Genomic DNA, 22,713 nt, shown 5'->3' with positions numbered 1-22,713 from the left:
GTGCAGAACCTTTTTCTTCTTCAGCTTGTCCAAGTTGCAGATAACAACAGAAGACTTGGAACCACAGTTATTTTCTCATCTCCGCCACCTCCAAGAACTCGACCTCTCTGACAACTTGCTAGAGAGGCTCCCTGACAATCTCAGTTTGCCAAACCTCCGTATCCTAAACTGTGACAACAACAACCTGGAAGACGTGACATCCCTGAAGCAGTTTCCACAGCTGGAGGAGCTAACCTATCTGAACAATGTATACCTGACAGTAAGTACAGTGTTTGACAGTTAACAGGGTTTCTAAGGCTTGCTGGGCTTTCAGCTTAAACCTGGAGAGCTCTGATGGTGATTATAATATTATCGTCTTGTCTCAGGTGGTGAAAGGGGATGCAATGCCCCTGTGAGAAGCTGAGTGTTCTTCCTCCCCCCCCCTTTTTAAAAAAAGTCAAGTTTATAGCTCTTTGAGCAATAGAGATTAAATGTATGCCATTTTTTGCATGCCTCATTGAGGGGAGAGTGAGTGGGACTGCCGATGTGTCAGTCAACTCCCACACCTGTTCAGGCATTTCATTGTCCCTTGGGGTTATACCCAATGAAAGATAAGAGGTGGATCTGTAACATGGTCCAAGTTCATCCTGAATGCAAGATCTGCTGGAAAAGGGCGACCCAACTTTTCATACCAAGTAGGCCACAAGAGTACTACGACACGGAACCCGCAGACCACACCCAAAGCCTAGTTAGTGCTTTTTCAGCTTGGGAAAGGCAGCTGGGAGGCAGGTGGCTCAAATGTTCACGAGGGCCTCAAGCAGCCCTTGGGCCACACATTGGATCAGCCTGTGCTAGACCCTGCAAGATAAAAATTCATTTTTGTTACTGTTGTGAGTTAGCTATTACTGTTGCATGGACTTTAGAGAAACTGAAATATGTTGACTTGACCAGTTAATTACCTTTTGTGGATTCACAATAATTACAGGCATTTTTCTGTTCTTTAAACGTTTGTTTCTTTGACACTTAACAGCCAAATGTTACTTAATGTTTTCAATTTTTTAAAGGAATGCTTTAAAACCTAAAATCTCAATTGCTGGCTAACTCTCTTAGTTGTCACAGTAGGCGGGCCATACCAGGGCCAACCCAAGACATTTTGGCACCTGAGGCCAACCACAAAAATGGCACAGCCCTCCCACCATCAGGGAAGCAGGGGTGAGTGAAGATCTAAATCGGGAACAAGGATGGAAAAATATCTACATCAGAAACAAGGGGAACAATCAAATCAGCCTTACTCAACAACTGAAGTGGGAAACAGAGGCTTCCATGCGGGGGGGGGGGGGGGAGAAAGAGGCCTGCTCTGAATCAAGCCAGTCAGCTGCAGAGCCCACTAAAACCCAGAGGGCAACACCCACCATTTATTCCCTAGGGGTGGGAGGAGGCCAGCAGTGTCTCCTACAGGCCGCTGTAGAGGCACTATGAGGGTTGGGGGCTGCCAAGGAGGAGGCAGATTTGGCTTCCAAGGAATTCTCCACAGCCATTGGTGCCACCACGGCAGCTACAACAGCAATGGGCAATGCATTCCTTGGAGGCCGAATCTGCTGCCCCTGTGCCGTCCAGTGTGGTTGCCTCACCTTGCCTCCCTGGGCCATACTAGTGGATATGAAATACGTGGTTTGGAGTACAGTTGGCGAGATTTACTTAAAGGGCATCTTGTAAGGCTGCTTTCTTTTCTTGCCTGCCCCCCAGCCCAGTGATGACTATAAGGTCATGTTTCTTCTGCAAAATCTCCGACAACTGAATGGCAAGGATATCACCAAGCTGGCCAGCCATGTGAGAGTTGTCAATAGTCGAGAGCTGACCAGTAGGGTAAGCCATGTGATGGTTATATTTTTTGAGAGCATAAAAGAAAACTGCACGTTATATATATATTTAAAAAGCTGTACAGAATAAATAATAGAATTAGCATTGATGGAATTACCACCTTAAATAAAATAGATACATGTAATCGGTGCTTTTTTCCTAAAAAAATGTTTAGGGGTACTCTCATTTTCCTACTCATATTGAAATACTGCCCCTCAATGAGGCCAAACTTAGATTCAAAAAATGTTTAGGGGTATGCATACCCCTGTGTCCCCGTCCCCAGAAAAAAACACTGCATGTAATAAGGAAGAAATAGGTAAGAAAAGACAATCGCAATAACCAAATAGATAAGATCTGAAATAGGCACATTTGGGGGATCTTCATAAACGTAAGAGGAACTGATCCAAACAAAGGGTGTGCTGCCTTCATAGCAGGGTTAGCCTAGGACTGGGAGACCCAACTTATAATCCCCACTCAGGCATGAAACTCCCCCCTCCCCCCCACACACTTTGAGCCAGGCATACTCTCTCAGCCTTACAGGGTTGTGGTGATACAGTGGGTGGAAGGCAGCCATCCTGTGCTCCTTGGAAAAGAAATGTTGGATATAAATGTTGGCATCCATCTGTCTCTAGAGACAATGGAAGAGTGTGCCATCAAGGGTAAAGTCAAACCGCTGGAGAGTTACAGTGCCTGCTGTGGCTATAGAAACTAATGTGGGAGAAACATGTTTTATTGCATCTGGGGCAGATGAAGGCACCCAGTTTCGCTTTTACAGATGCAGCATAGTGTTTCTTCTCTCTACGCTCCTCCCAGCAGGCATTTCTCATCTGGTCACTGCTGTGGATACATGACCTGTCTGTCTGCAGGCATTTGGATATAAATGTAGTAACTTCTACAGCTTTGACTGCTGACTGTTGCAGATGTCTCCAATAAGTAGGTTTACATAGTGAGCAGACATGTTTAGTATTGTACTTTTAGAAATGCATTACCGTATCTTTGAAGGGGTGGATACGCCAACTCCCGTGGGTTCAGCAGAGGTTTTGTGTGGCATCTATTTTCTTTTCTTTAAACGTAGGACAGGTATGATTAAAACAGGTATGATTAAAAATGAGGATAATGGCACAGCAAGCAGATAAAAAAAATTAAATAAGCTTAGCTTTAATCTCAGAGTTTTACCTCAGCTGCTCTAGATTCCAGTCAGGTGAGGAACATTGTCTTTACCTCTTTTGTTCTGCTGCATCCTGTCCCTTTTCTGGGTGCACAGCCTTATATATCTTCTTGTTATTTCTGCTTCACTTAACTTTCACTAACTGCTATTGACATGAAGTAATGTTTACATTTTATAATTTAAGATTAAGTAATTTTTTTTACTGACTCCATCTTGACTGTAAATAACTATCTTTATTGTTCAGTATTGCCTTTTCTATTAACCTATGGTTTATTCACATAGCCTTAAGTTCACTTCGGCATGTTCTAAACCTGCAGCCAAACTGGACTAATAGTGAAGGAGACACTTGAGCACCTGCTTTTAGCAAGCGCCCATCTCAGCTTTCATTTACCTGTCAGTTTGACCCAATTTGACCATTGGGTGGACAACAGATTGCAGTTTGTATCACCAGCTCTCATGTTTGTGAAGAACAGACAAGTAGTTAAAAATGCCATGTATTGGAATAAAAATAATAAGTGAACACAAGAAATCTGCCCATAAAACAGAAAGTAATTTACAGATTGAAAACCATCACCAAACTTCCCCATTTTACTTGGTATGAGTTTTCAGTTGCTGTCCATCTCACCTGATGGAGCACCTGGAGCAAGGTCTGAGCCTAAAAATCTCAACACCTGGGCAGGTTAATACATTCAAAAGAAACCTAGGATATTCTGTATATTATTATTTTATATGTACCGTATTTTTTGCACCATAACACTCACTTTTTTCCTCCTAGAAAGTAAGGGGAAATGTCTGTGCGTGTTATGGAGCGAATGCCTACGGGTGGCGGGGGGGATCTGCTGCAGTTGTGAGCAGAGGATCCCCTTCCTTCCCTCCTCCGTGGCTCACTTTGAAACAGCAAAGCAGGAGAAGAGCCGCTGAGTGGGGAGGAGAGAGGGACAGAGAGCCTGCTTGCTTTAAAGGAGCAAAGCGGGAGAGTTGGCTCCTTTAAAGCAAGCAGGCTCTCTGTCCTTCTTTCCTCCCCACTCAGCTCGCTAAATAGCATTATTAGCAGCATCCTTCTCCACACACCCCATGCGTGCTCCTTGTCCCTTGAGTGCTTTTCCTTCCCTCCCCACTTAAAACGTGGTTACAAAGCATGGATCCACATGGATCCTCAGGATTTTTGCATTGGGCTACTCCAAACTCACTGTCAGATCACATGTCTGTGGCCACAGCATGAACCACAAAAATCATACATCCACTGTTTCGTTTAGAATATTTTTTTCTTGTTTTCCTCCTCTAAAAACTACGTGCGTGTTATGGTCTGGTGCGTGTTATAGAGCAAAAAATACGGTAAGTTTAATACGCTTCTCTCTTTGTCTAGGTCAGATCTCACTGGGGGAAAAACTTCCGGAAGCAGCTGCCCAAAACTCCGTCCCCAGAGCAGTTGAAATCAGTCAGGAAAAAATTCATCAAGTCTGCACAAGCCCATGTAGCATATGGACCCAGCTCACTCAGCGGCTTCACCCGATGGCGGGTAAATTCACCCCCATTCATTCTCTGCTGCCCTTTGTATATTAGGTCTTCATGCAGCATCTGATACCTAACATAGAATCTTGATGGCAGCTGCAGCTATGCAGATAAATTGTCAAAATATAAATCAGGGGCGGGGGCGGAATCATTTGGCCCAAAAAACAGCTCAGTGACTCTGAAATTTGTCTAGGCAAGAGGGTAAAAATCTGCATGCTTTGCCAAGAGGCCTTTCAACCAAGGATTGATGGATTGACTTGTGAAATTAACAGAAAACCAAGAACTTCAGACCGACTTCTCTACATTTTGCCTTCCTGATCATGGCAATAGGGCTTCCCTGTAAAATTCCTTATTTAAAAGTTGACGTTGCTGGTATGTTGGGATTGCTAAAAATGCAGTAGTGCTGAGTGGTATTGATAAAGGGTATTAGGTTTCAGCTGCAATATCCTTTGTGGTGTTAGGTGTGCCTAAACTTATTGAAATAGAGTAGGCATGTGCATGCCTTATGATCTTGTTATTTTCAAAAAATGTTCTACTGACAGAAATGGAAACTAATGACTTTCAAGTAAATTGATTTGGAATTTGAGGCATAAAGCCATGCATTCTCTACAGTCGAGAAATGGCTATTTTTATTGTTTATATTATGCCTACCACAGCAAGATAAAGTCTTCTTACATATGGAGCATTCACAGTCTATCTTAGATAAGAGTTCCATGTGACTTGAAAATGTGTCTGCACACAGCTTCATCCAAAGAGATTTTTAGCCTTTGCAGCCTTTTGGGTTTTTTCATAGGCACTGCAAGGCTTGAACAGTAAAATCTGGACCTGTGTTACTGTGTACTATTGTGTAGCGTCAGATCATATTAGGAGGTGGTGCATCTCATAGCCTACAGGTTTGTCAGAACCACATGTCTGCTGCTGGCATTGTCTTGCATTGGCAGGGCTTTGGCAAGAATGAGATGTTTAGAAGTAGTTTTGCAAGCATAGTTGAGAAGTGCACAATACTCATTAGATCAGTGTACAGTAGAGCATAAAAAGTGTTTGAACTTTCATTTTTTCAAATTTCCAGGTTTATCCAAGCTACCTTGCCATCTTATGTAACTGGACTGCCTGCTTATAACTTTATTCTAACAAGACTCCCGCCCTGGGCCTCAGACAAGCTCAACACAGGCCTGATTATATATCCTGCTTTTTTGAGAAACTTTCTCTTAAAAACAGTTTTTATAATCTTCAGCAATGTTATGCATTTGGTAGCCTTATGACTCTTTTGATAATGGTAATGGGCAACAAAATAATAACTGAATAAATTGCAGGATTCCAGTCCAATTTTTACACTTTTTGCTGGGCTACTTGAAAGAATTGGTAAAAAATCAATGCACTTGAAAGTTGCCTGAGATGTCTTAACCATGGCCATATCACAAATCATTTGACAGTGAAAATCTAAGATCTTTCTTAAGAAATGGTTCCTTTAAGCCTAGAATGAACAAGCTGATTACCCTTGTTAAACAGTTTAAAGAGGAAACTGTTCTGTCTTTTAAGGCCTCTGGAGAAATGCAGAGTTGTTGATCCCTCTTACAGGTATTATAAACTGCTTCCTTTCTTCATCTATCTTGTTATTAAAATTTGACCATTCTCCATTATCTTTTTCTATTAGGTGAAAATGATTGCAGAGGAATTCTTGACTTCACTGTTAAATCAGGAAGACAAGGCTGCTTCTAAAGTGGAAGAATCGGCTGAGGAGGAGGGGGAAGAGGAAGAAGAGGAGGAGGAGGAGGAGGAGGAGGAGAAGGAGGAAGAAGAGGAGAAAGATGAAGAGGAGGAAGAAGAAGAAGAAGAAACAGAAGAAGAAATCATTGAAAATGCTTCAGATACTGAAAATAAGGTTGCTACTAAGGTCAGAATTTGGCAAGTGAATACCCTGACCACCTCAGTCAAATTAATATGCTTCCCCCAGTAGGTGTAAGTTAACATCTTTCTAGCTCTTGTCTTTGGAAGTTATTGGCTACTCTCACTAGCCAGTTGGGGAAAGGCAATAGTTCAATGCAGAAAAAGGACATTGATCAGTCAGAACATTGGCTTTGCATGCAGGTTTAGTTCTTGGCATCTCCAGGTAGGGCCGCTTGCAATCCTGGAGAGTCACTGATAGTCAGTGTAGACAATACTAAGTTAGATGACCAATAGCCTGATTCAGTATTGTTGCTGACAAGGAAATTATGGGTACAGTGGTACCTCGGGTTACAGACACTTCAGGTTACAGACTCCACTAACCCAGAAATAGTACCTCAGGTTAAGAACTTTGCTTCAGGATGAGAACAGAAATTGTGCGGTGGTGGCAGCGGGAGGCCCCATTAGCTAAAGTGGTACCTCAGGTTAAGAACTGTTTCAGGTTAAGAACGGACCTCCAGAACGAATTAAGTTCTTAACCCGAGGTACCACTGTATATAAAAAGGAGAATTCCTGGATGCCAAAATCCAGGTTTGGGGCAAGTGCTCTTTGGTGAGAGAACCCCAGCAGAGATTTAAAATCACAAAATATTCAGTCAACCCAAACCATGGAGCTATAGGCTGTTAGACCTTTGAAATATGCTCTTGTGAGTTCCTTCCAAAACTTCCAAGAGACCACATGTTTGCAAGTTAAAAATGGTTTACAGTACTTACAAACTCTTCAAAGGTCAGGGTCATGTGCTTTTCCATGTAGCATGTAGAAAGCTTACAGAGGCAGTAAAACTTGGTTTAGTTACAGTGGGGAAATTACCTAAATTATTGGTAGAGGAACTCAAGAGAGGCTTGTTAGAGCCACATGGTTTGAGCTTGGAACAACCAGCTCAGACCTCTTTACATGCTGAGCTTCTCAGGTAGACTGAGATACAACAATAGGCTTGATTACTTTCCTTCCAAAGTGAGTAGGAGTAACCTAGCTAAGTCTCACAGGACAGTTTACTCTATACCATTAGAATTAAGCATGTTGGTTAGATGAGGCAGGTTATCCCACAAGTATAACATGGCTTTCTAATGGTGGAGCATATGCTTTGCATGCAGGAGGACTCTGGGGCAATCCCTTGCATCAGTGACTAAAAGGGTCATCAGGAAGCAAGAATGAGAGGTCTGCCTGAGACCTTGAATAGCTGCTAAGAGAGTTAACAGAACTGGACTAGATGGACTAGCAGCCTAATATTTTGTCATACATTTCATAAACTGAAGCATTAAAGTTTGGCTATGATGAACTTAATAAAATGGTCAGCCTTCTGTAATAAGAACCTAGCTTCCTCCTTATCACCTGGGCCCCACATTCATTAGCATATAAAGGGAGGAAGTTGGGAATTTCAGCCACAGAAATTAGTCTTTGACCTTGTCCACCATAATATATATTAACCCAATACAAATGGCGTGGAGGCATAGTTTGTCCTCCCTTTTTTATGCATCCCTCCTATAGTCACTTTCCCTAATTCAGAAAGCATGCCACATTCCAGCAGTGACTGGCCACTTTAGGCAGCATTGCTCTTTCTATGCCTGAAGTGGGGAAAGGGCTGTAGAGAGTGCAGCTGTTGGTGAGAGGTTGTGGGGTGCCAGTATCTTTTGTCATTGTGTATCTCAGTGCCACCCGCCCACCCCAGTAGGTAGGACAAGGCTTGTGGAGACGGGAAAATCTGAAATGCTGTCAACACATCTCATTAATTTAAATAGGAAGATCCCCAGTGGATTTTGTTCTGTGTTTCAGAAAAACAACAGAAATGTTACTGGATTGTGGGACGTTGTAGATTGAAGTAAAAGTTGTCACTATGCTGTGCAAGCCACTGTGAAATGATAGCACAGCTTTTGAGTTTTGTTGTGAGAATGAATGAGCAAGCCAGGAGTTGCTTCTGTGTTTTGTTTTAATAGGGCACAGTAACCCCCAGCAAAAGAAAAGGGGCTCATTCCAAAGGAGGAGCAAGCAAGAGATCCCATTCTCGCAGCAGTTCCAATGAGGAAGCCTCTCCCAGCCCCAAGAAGCCCAGCCGCTTGCAGGACGAGCGCAGCCCTGAGAGGGCAAAAGCATCTCGCCCACAGACCAAGGAATCCCAGGACGCTCAGGATTCTGAAGGGGCCCATCGGAATGGAGGGCGTCTTCCAAAAGCACACAGCCACAAAAGGTCCAGTCAGCAGAAAGAGGAGCACAGAGAGGAGGATGCAAGAGATGTTTGTAGCACTCCAATCAAAGACTTGGAAGGCGAGGTATCAGGAGAGTCTTCCAATGTAGGGCTTGCTGGGGCAAGAGGGCAACCTTCCTAAAACTGGAAATTTTATAATGAGTTTGTAGGCTTGCAAAAAGCAATGAATGCAAGAAAACAAGGAGCCCTGTACCAACAAAAATATATAGAGAAACATCTATATATTTGTTGATTTATTGGAGGAGATTATCAATATCCTGACATGTTTTGAGTTACAAAAGCAGACTTGAATCAGGATAAACCATGTTTTTCCCATGGTAAAACAACTACACTTTCAAATCTTGAAAAGTAACTGATCTGTGACATCCAGCGCATGTATAGTTGATCAAAAGTACAAAATTATCAAGTTTATGTTATGTCATTTCCTAATGTATTTATCCTCTCAGGCTCGTTTTTGCTGGGGTGAGCTGTTTGACTTCAAATTGCAAGTGAGAACACACAGAACTGAGTGTTTCACTGTAGAAAAAAAATTCCCTGCACCTAGTAAACTACATGTTTGGGAGAAGGGTTCTATACTGTTCTTTCTGGCATGCTAGTTTTTTGTGTGCAGGGAATTCTAAGGTTCATGTGCATATCTCTATAAGTTAATAGGAATTTCCTGGAAAAAATGCAGTAAAAATGCTATACTGTTAATTACAGGGCTGGACAGAAGATAGATCACATTTTGCTTGTGGCATATCAGAAAAGGTTTGTGACTCCCAATTGTTTAACAATAGCAGCAGCAAAATTACCGTATTTTTCGCTCGATAACACGCACCTGACCATAACACGCACATAGTTTTTAGAGGAGGAAAACAAGAAAAAAAAATCTGAATGAAACAGTGGATGTATCATTTTTGTGCTTCATGCTGTGGCCACAGACATGTGATTTGATGGTGAGTTTGGGGTAGCCCAATGCAAAAATCCTGAGTCCATGTGGATCTGTGCTTTGTAACCACGTTTTTGCACCATTGTGGCCCCAGGCAACAGTGGGTGCGTGATTTTTTTGGTGCAGGCTGTAGCCATGGACATGCTATGTGATCTGATGGTGAATTTGGGGTGACCCAATGCAAAGATCCTGTGGATCCATGCTTTGTAACCACGTTTTTGCACCATTGCAGCCCCAGGCAACAGTGGGTGCCTGATTTTTTTGGTGCAGGCTATAGCCATGGACATGTAATGTGATCTGATGGTGAATTTGGGGTGACCCAATGCAAAGATCTTGAGGATCCATGCTTTGTAACCACGTTTTTGCACCATTGCAGCCCCAGGCAACAGTGGGTGCCTGATTTTTTTGGTGCAGGCTGTAGCCATGGACATGTAATGTGATCTGATGGTGAATTTGGGGTGACCCAATGCAAGGATCCTGAGGATCCATGTGGATCCGTGCTTTGTAACCACGTTTTAAGTGGAGAGGGAAGGAAAAACACAGAAGAGACAAGGAGCACGAGAGGGGTGTGCGGAGAAGCAGCTGGCTAACAAAGCAGGAGTAGGCTTTAACGGGAGGGAGGAAAGGAAGGCAAAAGTTTCCCCCCACCCACCCAAGCCAGCCCCCCCTCCCACCTGCATGTTTTCCGGCTGTCTGCGAGTCCCTATAATGCTGGACGCAGCAGCAGCAGCACCGGAGCACGGAGAGGAGGAGGTGGTGGCTGTCGGCTGTGCTCCTAGCCAACGGAACCTGAGCCGGGTGGGCTGGAGCCTGTGCACAGTGTGACTAGGAAGGAATTAGAAGGAAGGACGCGATCCTTTCCTTTCCCCTCTGCTTGCCAGGAGGGCAGGGGATTTCCCTGCTCTTTGTTGAGTTTGAGCAAACACAGCAACCGAAAACAGAAGAGGGTTGGCAGTAAGACCCTGAGGCAAAATGCAGGAAAGCAGCAACCTCCTCTCTTTAGCCTTCCCTCCTCCGCGCGATCTGATTTTTGCCCCTGTACTTGGGCCAGTCGGCTCCAGGGACCACACATTCGCTCAATAACACACACAGACATTTCCCCTTACTTTTTAGGAGAAAAAATGTGAGTGTTATAGAGAGAAAAATACGGTACTTTTTTCACCTAGGTTAGGCTGTTTAAATGATGAAAGTTAACCAGAAGTTTCCTTTTGTGCAAAAGGACTGTGGGTTCAGTTAGTTCTGGTAGTGAAAGCAAATTCTTAGATTCAGAATGTGCTCGGAGGCAGCCTGAGTTTTAACTCCATTTTTTTGGGTACCTAGTTCAGGCTTGTAGATCTTGGGGTTCTAGTAAAAACAAAAACAAGTAGGTCTGCTAAGCCTGAAGTCTGCCTACCCCTGGTTTACTACATGCCCTTTTATAGATCTTAACCCTTCCACAGATTAGAAGACTGTGACTTCTAATCTCAGCAGACTATGCATCCAACAAAAGATGATGGACATGATCAGTTCTTCCATTACAGTGGAAACGCTTCAGGTTGCAAACTCTGCTAACCTGGAAGAGTTAACTCGAGTTGAGAACTTTGCCCCAGGATGAGAACAGAAATGGTGTGCCAGCGGCACAGCGGCAGCAAGAGGCCCCATTAGCGAAAGCACGCCTCTAGTTAAGAACAGTTTCAGGTTAAGAACGGACCTCCGGAATGAATTAAGTTTGTAACTAGAGGTACCACTGTACCAGTCACTTGACTGAAGGGGTGGGAAGGGTAGGGGGTGCTGCTAAATCTACGACACCCCTCTCTATCACCCTCAGTTGGTTATTGATGAGACACAGCTGGTGTGCTCTGAAGAACATCCTGCGTGTCCAATGCGCGTGCATTGGAAGCACGGAAGCTCTGCAGTGAGGGTCTAGGTCACAACTATTTTTACATCCCAATGTTCTGCCACCTTACTAGTTTGATAACTTTCCTATCTGATGGACTGAGAGCAGGCAACAGTTTGCCTACTGTTTCTTCTTAGAAGCTTTTTGTTCCACTTCAGGCAAAAGTCCCCAGAACAGCTCATATATACTATGCAAGTTGGAAATGGAGCAGCCGCCAGCCAGTTTAAAACAGCACTAAAGGTAAAGGGACCCCTGATCGTTAGGTCCAGTCATGGACAACTCTGGGGTTGCGGCGCTCATCTCGCTTTACTGGCCGAGGGAGCCGGAGTACAGCTTCCGGGTCATGTGGCCAGCATGACTAAGCCGCTTCTGGCGAACCAGAGCAGCACACAGAAACACCGTTTACCTTCCCGCCGGAGCAGTACCTATTTATCTACTTGCACTCTGACGTGCTTTTGAACTGCTAGGTTGGCAGGAGCAGGGACAGAGCAATGGGAGCTCATCCCATCGTGGGGATTCGAACCGCCGACCTTCTGATCAGCAAGCCCTAGGCTCTGCGGTTTAGACCACAGTACCACCCGTGACTCTAAAACAGCACTACAGACAGCTTAAAATAGTCTTGACAAATAAAACTGTCTTTGCCTGGTTCTGGAAGGGCATCAGAGTTAATGCATATGCATACAGTCCCCAGGCTGATTAGGCTGTGAGAATAGTAGCTTATCCTAGGACCCACCCACAAAGAGCTTCAACACAAAATGGGGTTTTGAACATGCCTGACCGCAGCATTCAATTTCTGCTCAGAAAACTCAAGTTCTCTCCTTTGTAAAATGAAGGCTATGCCTTTTGTGCCATTGGCATTGAGCTTACATTTACAGTGGCCTGCTTTCTTATAGGAGACGATCAGCCTGGAGCCTGTCCATTTTCTACAGTGTCACAGTAAAGGCAACAACAGGGATGACTTTAAGACCCAGTTATGGGCCTGTGTCTTTGAGCCTCCACTGGATTGTGGGACGAGAAAAGGTAAGCATGGCTGAGCAGCCTTGGCAGACTTAAAAGTAAAATACCAGAGAAGGAATTATGTTAATAGTTTCAAGGATTTCATAGGGTTGTAGAGTTGGAAAGGAACCCTGAGATCGTCTAGCCCCAGCCCACTCCAATATAGGAATCATAGCTAAATAATTGCTGACAGATGGCCACCCAACCTCTATTTAAGAACTTCCAATGAAGGAGAGTCTGCCACCTTCCGAGGTAATACATTCTGCTGTTCGACAGCCGTCTGAAAGTTCGTTCTGAGCATTAGCCTGCCTGACCTGTTCCCTGCAAGTTTTGGCTACTCATTTATACTCTTCCTTCATGATTTGCTCCTTCTGTTTCTTAGATACGCCTCTTTTAAATCTCAGCTCACTGGAAAGTTCCTTATTCAGCCACACTCGTGCCTCCCACTTTTCTTTCTTGTTGGAATTGTTTGTGATTGTGCTATCAATATCTCACCTTTAAGAAACTCTCATCCATCATGAACTTCCTTCTCTCTGAGTATTTCTGACCATGGGATCACACCTAGTAGTTCTTAAGCCTTTTGAAGGCTTTCTTAAAGTTCAAAGTGCATGCCTGACTACACTCAATTTTCTGTATAATGAATCCCAAGAGGACACAAACACTTCCTCCCAAGGTTCCCACTACTTTTCACCTCATTCACCAGTTTTCCCCCGTTAGTAAGGATCAGAATTAGGTCCAAGATAGTTGATCCCCTTGTTACTCCTTTTGGAAAATGAAATTGTCAGCAAGGCAATTGAGGAATATTCCCATGACTATTATGTCTTTCCTTTTTGAATGTTTGGTAAATGCTCCACGAAAGCATCACCCAAATCTTTAGTCTGGCTTGGTGGTCTATAGGAGACTCCCACAGTGTATTGTTATTTGTATTGTAATGATGAGATGCCCCCCCCCCCAGCCCCCATCGCTAATGACAAAAGTTCCCCCTCTCTGGTTCTGATTCTTTTAGCAGGCCCTGTCCTCATGTTTTACTCATTTTATCATTCCAGTGGATCGTGTATTTCTGTTTCAAGTGTGCAGGCTAGTTATACCAATTTCATATAGGCAGAAGCTGCTGTCCACAATGTGATTGCAATTTAAGAGGGATAATTTATCGTTTAGATCTAACCTTGTAATTTCTTAAGGCCCAGTTTACACACTGCTATTTGATTTGGTAAAGTCACTTTGCCATTTTCACATTGTGTACACATTGCTTGAAGGCGCCTTAAGAGGGTAAGATTTATTACTTACTTAATAAGTAAGCCATCCTGTAACATGAAGTTCTCAGGGCAGCTTACAACATAAAACATCTGCCTTGTACTGCGTCAGAGTGAAAGAATGAAAGCCGCGCCTTGCTTCAGGGGTGGAGAAAACACAAACCTCTGAAACAGTGTTCAGAGGACATGCCACAAAATCAGTTAATGTGATTAAAGCTTGTTTGCCTTGTGGAATAAGGAATGAAATCAAGGCCAGTATGAGTTTTGATGAAGAACTTGAAGGAAAGGAGAAAGCTGGCACCACAGACATGCTCAGGGAGGAAGATCTGTGCATTAGGGATAAGTGAGTGTAGGCTCTGTACTCCAGGGAGCAGGACAGTTTTGTCTGAAAAAAGCACTGAGATTTTGCTGTATTGTTCTAGATAGGGTTTTCAGTTTCTAGTTATGTAGAGCACCTAAAATCATTGGTCAAGGAAAATGGTGCTATGTTTTATATAAATAAAAGATGGTGCTTTCCATGAGAAGTTTTAAGTTGATATGTAAGTGTGGACACTGTGGTCCCCAGTAGGTGGCATATAGTTACTATTGGCCTCAGTTGCCCATTTGTGATTGGCTGTCAGTGAGAGCAAAGCAGAGATAGTACAGCACTTGGCACATTAGAAGTACTGTCTAAGGGGCTATACCCACACAAAAAGTATTTCCACAGCTTCCCCACACCTCCAGGAGCTAAATGTCAGGTCAAATGGGAACACAAGGGTTACAATTACTGTTTCTTTTAAATTTTTTCAGATCCTGTGGTGAGTTCATCCAGAACAGCAGCTACCTGTGGTGGAGACTCTGTCTGTTTGGTGGACTGCGAGACGGGCATTGTCTTGAAAAAGTACAAAGTGACTGGGGAGGTAGGGAAACAAGAATGTCTTGCTTGATCATGAATGCCAGGTGTTGGGTTTTTTTTTTGGGGGGGGGTATTGGCTGAGGGCTTTCTTCATGCAACAATGTCTCCTGATAGGAAGTGGAGATGGTGACTTAAAACCCAGGCGCTGCGTTGAATTCTGTGTTTCTAAACATATTGTATTCTGCAAGCAAAAATTGTGTTACTGGAATCAAAAATACAAAGCGAGCACATGAGAGCGATGAGTAGGATCTTTCCTGCCTTTCCTCCCCAGATATTTCCCTTCAGAACTCAGGTTACTGAATCTTTTATCAGAAACTGCCAACTCATTTTCATCTCTGTGACCAGAGGGACTTCCATAACAAGGGGTGGGAATTAAAGTTGAAAATTCTGCAATGCTACTAAATATATAATTAGAAGTTTTAGCATGCATTAGCTGTTGCTGTAGCAGCAGCACCAATTCCAGGACTCATTTATGAGATGTTGCAATCTCTTTCTTACTGTTGTTTAATTTTCCTGTCACTGACAACATTCAGTCACAGCACCAAACTGTGAACAAAACCAGGTTTGACCTTCCAAATGCATAAGCAAACCGTGGTTTAGGGCTGCTTCTCTCCTTTCTGTTTCCCATCCACTCAGCATCCTTATTTTTGTGGTTCAGGGATCTCTGGCGATAGAACCACAGTTGTGAGTTTGGCTTGTTAAATAAGGCTTGCCAAGCACAAATAGATACACTCTGATGCCTAGAAAGGGGAGTATTACAGCTTGTAGTTAGATGGATGGTCTTTTATCTGTCTGTCAGCCTTTGAAGAACAGAGTTGGCAGTTGTGGATTGATGATAAACTCCACACATCTGCAGGGCTAATTGCCCTTTTGCTCTGCTCAACAGTTATAAAAGGTCTCCCCTGACTAAGAGATAGGGTCTAGCCTCTTTCTTTTTTTTTTGCTAAACTGGTTTTCCAGGGTGCTGGTTTGCTAGGCCTTTCTGAACTGAGCAAAACCCACCAAACCTCCAATTTCCCAGGTTACTGTGTGGACAGGCTTTGTAGAAGATTAACTTTCTTATTCCTCTCCCTATACATTGTATTTATGATAGCTATGTATTGCTTTGCATGTTTTTGCTATGTCCTTGTTTTCCCCTCCCCCTTTCCTGATTTACTATGTTTCATTGTTGCCCCTTTTTTGTGAAAAGTCCCTATGTAACTTGTGCTTCTTCTCTCATAACAAAATGACAAATCAAGATTTATTTAAAAAAAAAATATGATGTTATAACCTACTTTTCATTGCAAAGGCACAGAGGAGCTTTGAGCAAATTTGTACCTAAAGTAGGACATTTTGTGTGTATGCCAAGTGACTGTGTGGGACCAAAGTGTTTATACACCTTTTGTAGTGCCTCTGCCTCACAGCTTGCTTTACTGATGACACATTTCCCCCCTCCAGGAGTTTTTCACTGTTGCATGGACAACTCTGACTATGGTCACTAGTGAGGGGCGAAAGAAAAAGCACAATGTTCTGGCTGCTGCTGGGAGACGAGGAATTGTGAAGTTAATTCATGTGACCGCTGATTACTGCTATGGAGAGATCAAGGCGCACAAGAAACCCATTGCTACTGCCTGCTTCAGTCCAACTTCTGAGACGCATCTTTTCAGTAAGTCCCCTTCCAGGTTCACTCAGTCAGCCCTTGCCAAAAGGCCTTTTTTCCCTGAGGCAATGCAAAATAATGCTGTCTTTGTCTGTTCCATAGTTTAGGACTGTTAATTTATTACAAATCTAAAGCCAGAATTTTGCAGCCATGAAAGCAGTATCTTTCAAGTTCACCAATGGCGGATAACATTATGCAGATTCCATAGGTATCTGCTTGATCTAATTAATTTGAATTCAATTAGACATGCAATTAGCAGGCGCTGAACATGCGGTAATCATTTATCTCTGCACCATCTACATTTGCAGTCTTGAGTGCAGCCATAGCTGTTTAAGTCCATTACTCACAGTGGGATGGAAACTCTGTTGCTGCCCAGCTGAAGCACTGTCACCAGATGAGGGCTGGAGTGGGCACAGTGCAGGAAGTCAGATCCATGTGAATAGGTAAAAGGTGAAGTCTACCTTCTCTTGTTGGAAGTCCAATGCAAAAGGAAAAGGGAAACTTCCAAGTGAAACCTCCTGTAGGCACTAACTTCAGCAAGGCAGTGGCTTAAGATGCTTTCCCATGCCCTGTTTATGGCATACACTTTTAAGATGCAGGATGTTACAACATTTCTTAATTTCTTAACTCTTAAGTGGGGAAGGTCAGCAATATTCTAATTTTTAACCACTGAGGTGTTTTTTCTCTCTTCCTCCTCCTTCTGCCTCAAAGCCACCTTGGGTCCATGCCCCTCCCAGGACTCTCATTCCTCTGCTCAGTGTGGTTGTATTCACATTGTTACCCTGGGTTCTTTTATGATGTAGGGCACGTTTTGGGTAGTTATTTTGAAGACTGCCTCTATCCTCACCAGGATGCATGTTTTCTCTTCTTTCTCCCAGCTGCATCCTATGACAAGAAAATATGCATGTGGGACATTGGAGTTCCAGATTCTGATTATAATTTCAAAGAAAGGTAATGACACCATAACCAAAGTTAGCAAAAAGTGGTGAACTGTGAATGGAAGGTGGGAACTAAAATGTGCTTCATTTGCCAGACATCTGATGGTGCTAGAGACCATTGCCACACCCCTACGCATCGCCCTCGTGCCCTCTTGCCCAGACCGATACTTGGTGGCTGGCTGTGAGCAAGGTTGCTTTGCTTGGGACATTAGACTGGATGAAAAGCAGCAGAAAAACAGGTAAGTAAATCATGCCTGGTGTTACCAGGGCAGGGGAGGTAGAGGAGAGTGGTAATTATACCATGTAAGCACATTTCATACTGCTAGACCAATTATAATAATTTTACAAAGATTATGTATTCAGTTTAGCTTTCCTTGCTGGGCAGTGGTTCTCTAGGGCCTCAGTTGATTCTCATGACATCTTCAACAGATAGTGATAATCTAGGAAATTCAGTATAGCACTGGCATAATTCCATAACAGGCAACTTATTCAACTGCACCCAATCAGAAAATAGAGGTGGCACACTTGCATAATTGTATCTATATGCAAATAAGCTTAGGGTGCTATTATCAAATCCAGCCATCCTATATGATGGCTGCAACTTCCACCTTGACGCTGAAGATAGTTTTGTAATTTATTGCCATAAATCAGGGGGCACAGGTCATGGTGCGGCTGTCGTCGGTAACTTGTTAAAAGAAGTGTACATAAGTCGCTATTGTGCTCCAGTTTGTTCTGCTAAAACAAATGGTACTTTTTTGTCCATTGGGTCAAGCTGCCCTGTTCAGAGTTTTCCTGACCTCAGTACATGGAGATGCCATAAGCAAAGAAAAGAAAGAAGGTAGTAAATATATAGAGAGAAAATAGAAACAGGTAACATGTATCTTAGGCTAGGATTTCCAATTTGTTTCTTCTCAGAAACCGGAGAAAGTACTGTAAATAATTCTTGATTTCTTCTATAACTTCTGACGATTCACACCTTTAACTGCCCTGTCATTATGTTGAGCACAGATTTATGGATGATAAGGGATTTTGAACCAAGGTCTCCTAGTAGTAAATCCAGCTGGAGACCATAAGTTCATCAAAACATAGAAAGATGCCTGTTTGTCCACGTTGCTTTAGGACTGGGCTATTCTGACAGGTCCTACTTTCCAGGGTCTAAGGCAGATGGCTTTTCCATCATCTGCCTACCTACCTCATCCTTTAAAATAGCACTACCATGTATGGAATCTGGGTTGTTCTGCATGCAAAGCACATGTTCTGGCATTCTGAGGTCACACCCCCATAGATGCTTGCAATATAATTGCTATTGATTTTTCAAAACTTGCTCCTCTGCTATGCGAACCACAAACTTACTTTTATTTATGTATTAAAAATCGCTGAAAACCGAAGACATGAGTTACTCTTTAATTGTACAGTTATGGTGCTTGCACAATAGTGTTGCACAATACTTTTTTTAAAAATGTGATCTTGTTCTTCCCAACGTTCCAGACCTTATGAAGTAGAATTCCAGTTCCCAGATGATGAGGGGAATGAAACAGCTTCCCATCGAGTGGATGGTCTGGCCTTTTTGAATGAAGACATTGTGGGTAAGAAATTTGCATTCAGATAGGTTAGCACCTGCAACTGCATGCGTAAGATGACATTGTTTCAGTGGCCTGGTTCACATGTAACACTAAGCCAAACCTGGCTATGTGTGAATGAGCAAGTGTGTGGGTACTCAAGAGGGAAAATTGTGGCTGCTTTGCCAGCTGCTGCACAACCTTGAACTAAGCCACATGTTCGAACCCAGACTTGTTGTTTGTCTCTGTCCATACAAACTTTGAACTGTAGCTAAGGTTTGTTCTTGGCTCACTATTTTTGTTTGCCTGGAGGAAGCAAATCATGTAACAATAAGTCAAACTGTGGCTTAGTTTTGGATAGTGCAGCGGCAAGGCCAGGGGGGGAAGGAAAGCAGCTGCAATTTTTCTTTTGATTATGATGGAGAACATAATACTTTCAAAGGACTCTTATCATTTTGATGATTCCATACAGAACTAGTTGCTTTCAGGTGCTGTATGCAGTGAATGTCCATTCCGGAACACTGAAAAGAATAAGCTGTTAAAATCTATGGTGGCCATCAATCTTGAATTGTTTTGTAGAAAGATGATAAAGGATATTGGGAAGCATTTAATGCATAGAAAAATTAGTGAAAGTCTTAATTATAAAAGACATTTTAAAATGATCATATGTAATCACTTGATATGATGATGAGAGCTGATCTGAAGAGTTAAGTGATTTTGAGTGATGATAACATTGGGTTGCAACTGCTAAGATTGCTGTGATCCTTTGATTCGTGAACTAAAATCATGTGTGTAACCTGGAAGTGTATATGAAAGATTGCTGTGGATGTGATTCTTCGCAGCCTCTTTATTTTTGAGGTTGCCCCTATGCACATTTATATTTCAATAAAGGCCTATCTTTTCTCTTGAAGCCTGCATCCTTTTTTTCTGGGTGTCTGGAAGGAATATCTTCAGTCTAGAAACCGCTCTTAAATTTCTCCATCTACTCGCACACTCCCTCATTCACACTTAGGCAGGGTCTTGCATAGTGTTGTGTGAAGTGGGACAATGTTTGTTGAGATGTTTTAGTTACGCCTTTGGCGTACTTCCCCAGCTTGCTTTCTTCTTTTGCACATAGAAACATCTTTAATAAAATGGCTTTTTTTAGAAAAAGAAGAAACATTTTCTAGACGAATTGGCAGTAAGTAGACTCAAAAATCCCTTTGAGCTAATGCACACTTTTAAAGAAAGAGATAAAAGTAGACTAAATGCCAGAGAAGATGGGTTAGAAAAGTTTACAAACTATTTGGTCAAAGCTGATGACCTTCAGTACCAGGGTACAGCACTGACTCCCTCCCATTTCCATGCTTGCCAAGTCATAAGAGATAAAGATAATGTTGCACTTTGATGACTTCTCTACAGAGAATGGGAAACCTCTTTCGTTCCTCATTTCAGGGTTTATGCTTTGTGAACCTGTTATCTTTATTGAAAGCTCCCCCTCCTTGGTGATTCTTATAGAACAGCAAGTATTCTGCACTCCATGTATGACAAGCTCCTCTCTTAAGTCATATGAAACCAGTCCTAAATGAGCACACGTAGGTGGAATAAGTCCTATTTAATTCTGTGGAACCTACTTCTGGGTAGAGATGTTGGTATGCAACTGCACTGCAAGTTACTGTGAGAAAAAAATGTATGATTGAATCAGGTGCAGTATTGGGTCCCTCAGCTTCACTTTAAGGTTATGACTTCATTTGGCTTTCTTTGGCACATTACCAGAAAGTAAATTTTGTGTTGCCATTATTAACCATCACCTTCTGTCAGGCCATAGGAACATAGGAAGCTGCCTTGTACTGAGTCAGACCACTGGTCCATCTACAGTAACTGGCAGTAGCAGCTCTCCAGGATTTCATGGGAGTCTCTCCCAGCCCTACTTAGGGAAGAGATGCCTTCTGCATACAGAGCAAGTGCTCTCCCACTGAAAATTAGTATCTTAACTGATAAAGGCTAATTTCATAGGAAGATGCAGTGTTCTGGCAGCAGGCACACTACCTAGCAAGGCATGTTTCTTTTCTCTCCTCTGCAGTTACCAAGAGTTCTAAGACAGGGTCCATAAATCTCTGGAGCTGGAGCCGCTCTTTCAAGCAAGGGAAGGGGGGTCGCAGAACAGTGCAAGCCATCATCCTGGCTGAACTGGAGTGGTCCTCAACAGATCTGCCTTACCTCACCCTCAGCACGTGTCCAAGTAAGTGTCTCCCATACTGCTGACCCTGCCCTTTTCACCAGTGCTGCTGGTGCCTTCTGCCACTTAGGCCCTTGGCAGCTCTGAGCATCTAGAGGTGCTGGGTGGCAGGCTCTGCCCTCTCATGTCTCTCAGGCATTGTAGTTCATGAAGTGTGACATGCTGGCCACCTGGCTTCCATCTCAAAAAGCATGACAGCACCAGATAAGCCCACCTGGAGGGAGGCTGTGTAGCTACACCATCACTAGTGCCCAGTTGAAAGTGGGCATTGATAGCAATGCTGAGCAGGGGCTGTGAATCCAAACTTTGCCAGGAAGTGGTCTGACTATGACAGCAGAATAATAGAGGAATGCCCCCCCCCATTTCCTGACCACGTTTTTCCTTGGAGCAAAGGCCAAGTCAAGGGTGTGCCCTGCTCTGTGCATTGGGCTGGTGACAACCTGAGACAGCTCTGTGGTGGTTGTAGGAGCCAGGAAATCCTGAGCTGGTCCAACAGCAGCAATGTTGAAGTCCCCTATAATTATCATCTGGGATTCCTTTAACACCACAAGTCAAAAATACATTAGACAGAGTGTTGGGCAGCTGGGTGGGCAGTACACAAAGAGCATCTTTAATCTCTCTTAAGACTCAGTGTTAGATGCAGGCCTTATAATTCTTCCCCTAGTTCCCAGTCAGGGAGAACAAACTCTGGCAAACCACAGCAACCTCCCTCCCCAACCCTCTAGCCTGAGTTTGTGCTGCAATGGGTATCCAGTGGAACAGAGCTGGGCAAGATCTGGCCTGCTTTGACTTCTCCACCTTACAGATGCACTCATGCATCTTTGAATTATATCCCTCTGTTCTTCTGACTGAAATTGTAAGATTGATTTGATTTGGACCCTTTTGCTCCTGCAGCAGAAGAGTATGTGTTCTGTGGTGATGAGAAAGGAAGTGTCTGGATGTATGACCTCAGCAACCACTTGTCCACTCTGAGTGCCACAAAGGAGGAGTCGTCAGTTAAGAGAATAGGGCCTTCACAGGTACAGGGGCAATTTATCTTTCTGGGGTTTGTGTCCTGATGTTCAATTATGGGACAACAGGTACAAATGTATATTTGATTTCAAATATGTTACTGGCTATTTAGAGGTTAAAGACATTTTGAAAGATACAGTAAATCACCTTTGAAAGAGTTTTCTTAACTCTAGAATTTTGTATAGGATGAAAAATGGTTTGGAATATTTAATAAAAATGTTTTTATACTGCATTCTAGAAGAAGGTGTACTGCAACAAGGTTGAATTGTATATAAAATGAGACAGTAAGCTCTTCCTTCTCAATCTTTTCTGCTTAGGTCCTGAAGTGGCCAGAATTGAAAGCAAATGGTGAGCTGCTGACAGATGTCCTGGTGAACAATGTAGTCACAGACCCCACCTTCACTTACCTGGTTGCTCTCACCGACGTAAACATTGCCGCAATATGGAAGAAAGCCTAGCTGTTCTGGCGTGGCCCCACAAAAGGAGCCACATTTTTCGCCCACATTTCAGTAGTGCAGTATTTGTGACCGTTCTGGAAATAACCAAGGTTGGGGTGGGGGGTGGGGATTTAAACTTCATGTGAATTAATTCAAGGAAAATCAACTGAAGGGTTGGCTGGAAGCCTGTGCTGGCCAATACCCACATCTTTTAACTGTGACTTTTACTTTTATTGGTGTTTTAAAGTGTATTTGTTTTATAGAAAGACAGTATTTAATAAAACTTGATAAAAGCTA

General features: G+C 43.1%; 1 protein-coding gene across 3 annotated transcripts in view; it reads left to right on the top strand.

Moving 5' to 3' along the window:
* The window catches only part of LRWD1 (leucine rich repeats and WD repeat domain containing 1), a 27,674-nt gene extending 4,961 nt beyond the window's left edge, over nucleotides 1-22,713 (top strand). The window contains exons 3-17 of one of the 3 annotated variants that reach the window (XM_080982910.1): nucleotides 25-259; nucleotides 1,726-1,845; nucleotides 4,374-4,526; nucleotides 6,174-6,413; nucleotides 8,398-8,730; nucleotides 9,366-9,413; nucleotides 12,364-12,490; nucleotides 14,509-14,618; nucleotides 16,052-16,259; nucleotides 17,132-17,204; nucleotides 17,287-17,430; nucleotides 18,680-18,777; nucleotides 20,813-20,971; nucleotides 21,863-21,987; nucleotides 22,297-22,713. In XM_080982910.1, coding sequence (XP_080839036.1) covers nucleotides 25-259; nucleotides 1,726-1,845; nucleotides 4,374-4,526; nucleotides 6,174-6,413; nucleotides 8,398-8,730; nucleotides 9,366-9,413; nucleotides 12,364-12,490; nucleotides 14,509-14,618; nucleotides 16,052-16,259; nucleotides 17,132-17,204; nucleotides 17,287-17,430; nucleotides 18,680-18,777; nucleotides 20,813-20,971; nucleotides 21,863-21,987; nucleotides 22,297-22,437 — 2,314 coding nt within the window. In that variant the 3' untranslated portion in view covers nucleotides 22,438-22,713. Of the gene's footprint in view, nucleotides 1-24; nucleotides 260-1,094; nucleotides 1,192-1,725; nucleotides 1,846-4,373; nucleotides 4,527-6,173; nucleotides 6,414-8,397; nucleotides 8,731-9,365; nucleotides 9,414-12,363; nucleotides 12,491-14,508; nucleotides 14,619-16,051; nucleotides 16,260-17,131; nucleotides 17,205-17,286; nucleotides 17,431-18,679; nucleotides 18,778-20,812; nucleotides 20,972-21,862; nucleotides 21,988-22,296 lie in introns of those variants that run through there. The other 2 variants (XM_080982911.1, XM_080982909.1) reach the window with 2 other exon arrangements.

This window comes from Podarcis pityusensis, assembly GCF_964106645.2.
Source record: "Podarcis pityusensis genome assembly, chromosome: 15".
NCBI lineage: Eukaryota > Metazoa > Chordata > Lepidosauria > Squamata > Lacertidae > Podarcis > Podarcis pityusensis.
This window is presented reverse-complemented; position numbering and strand designations above follow the sequence as displayed.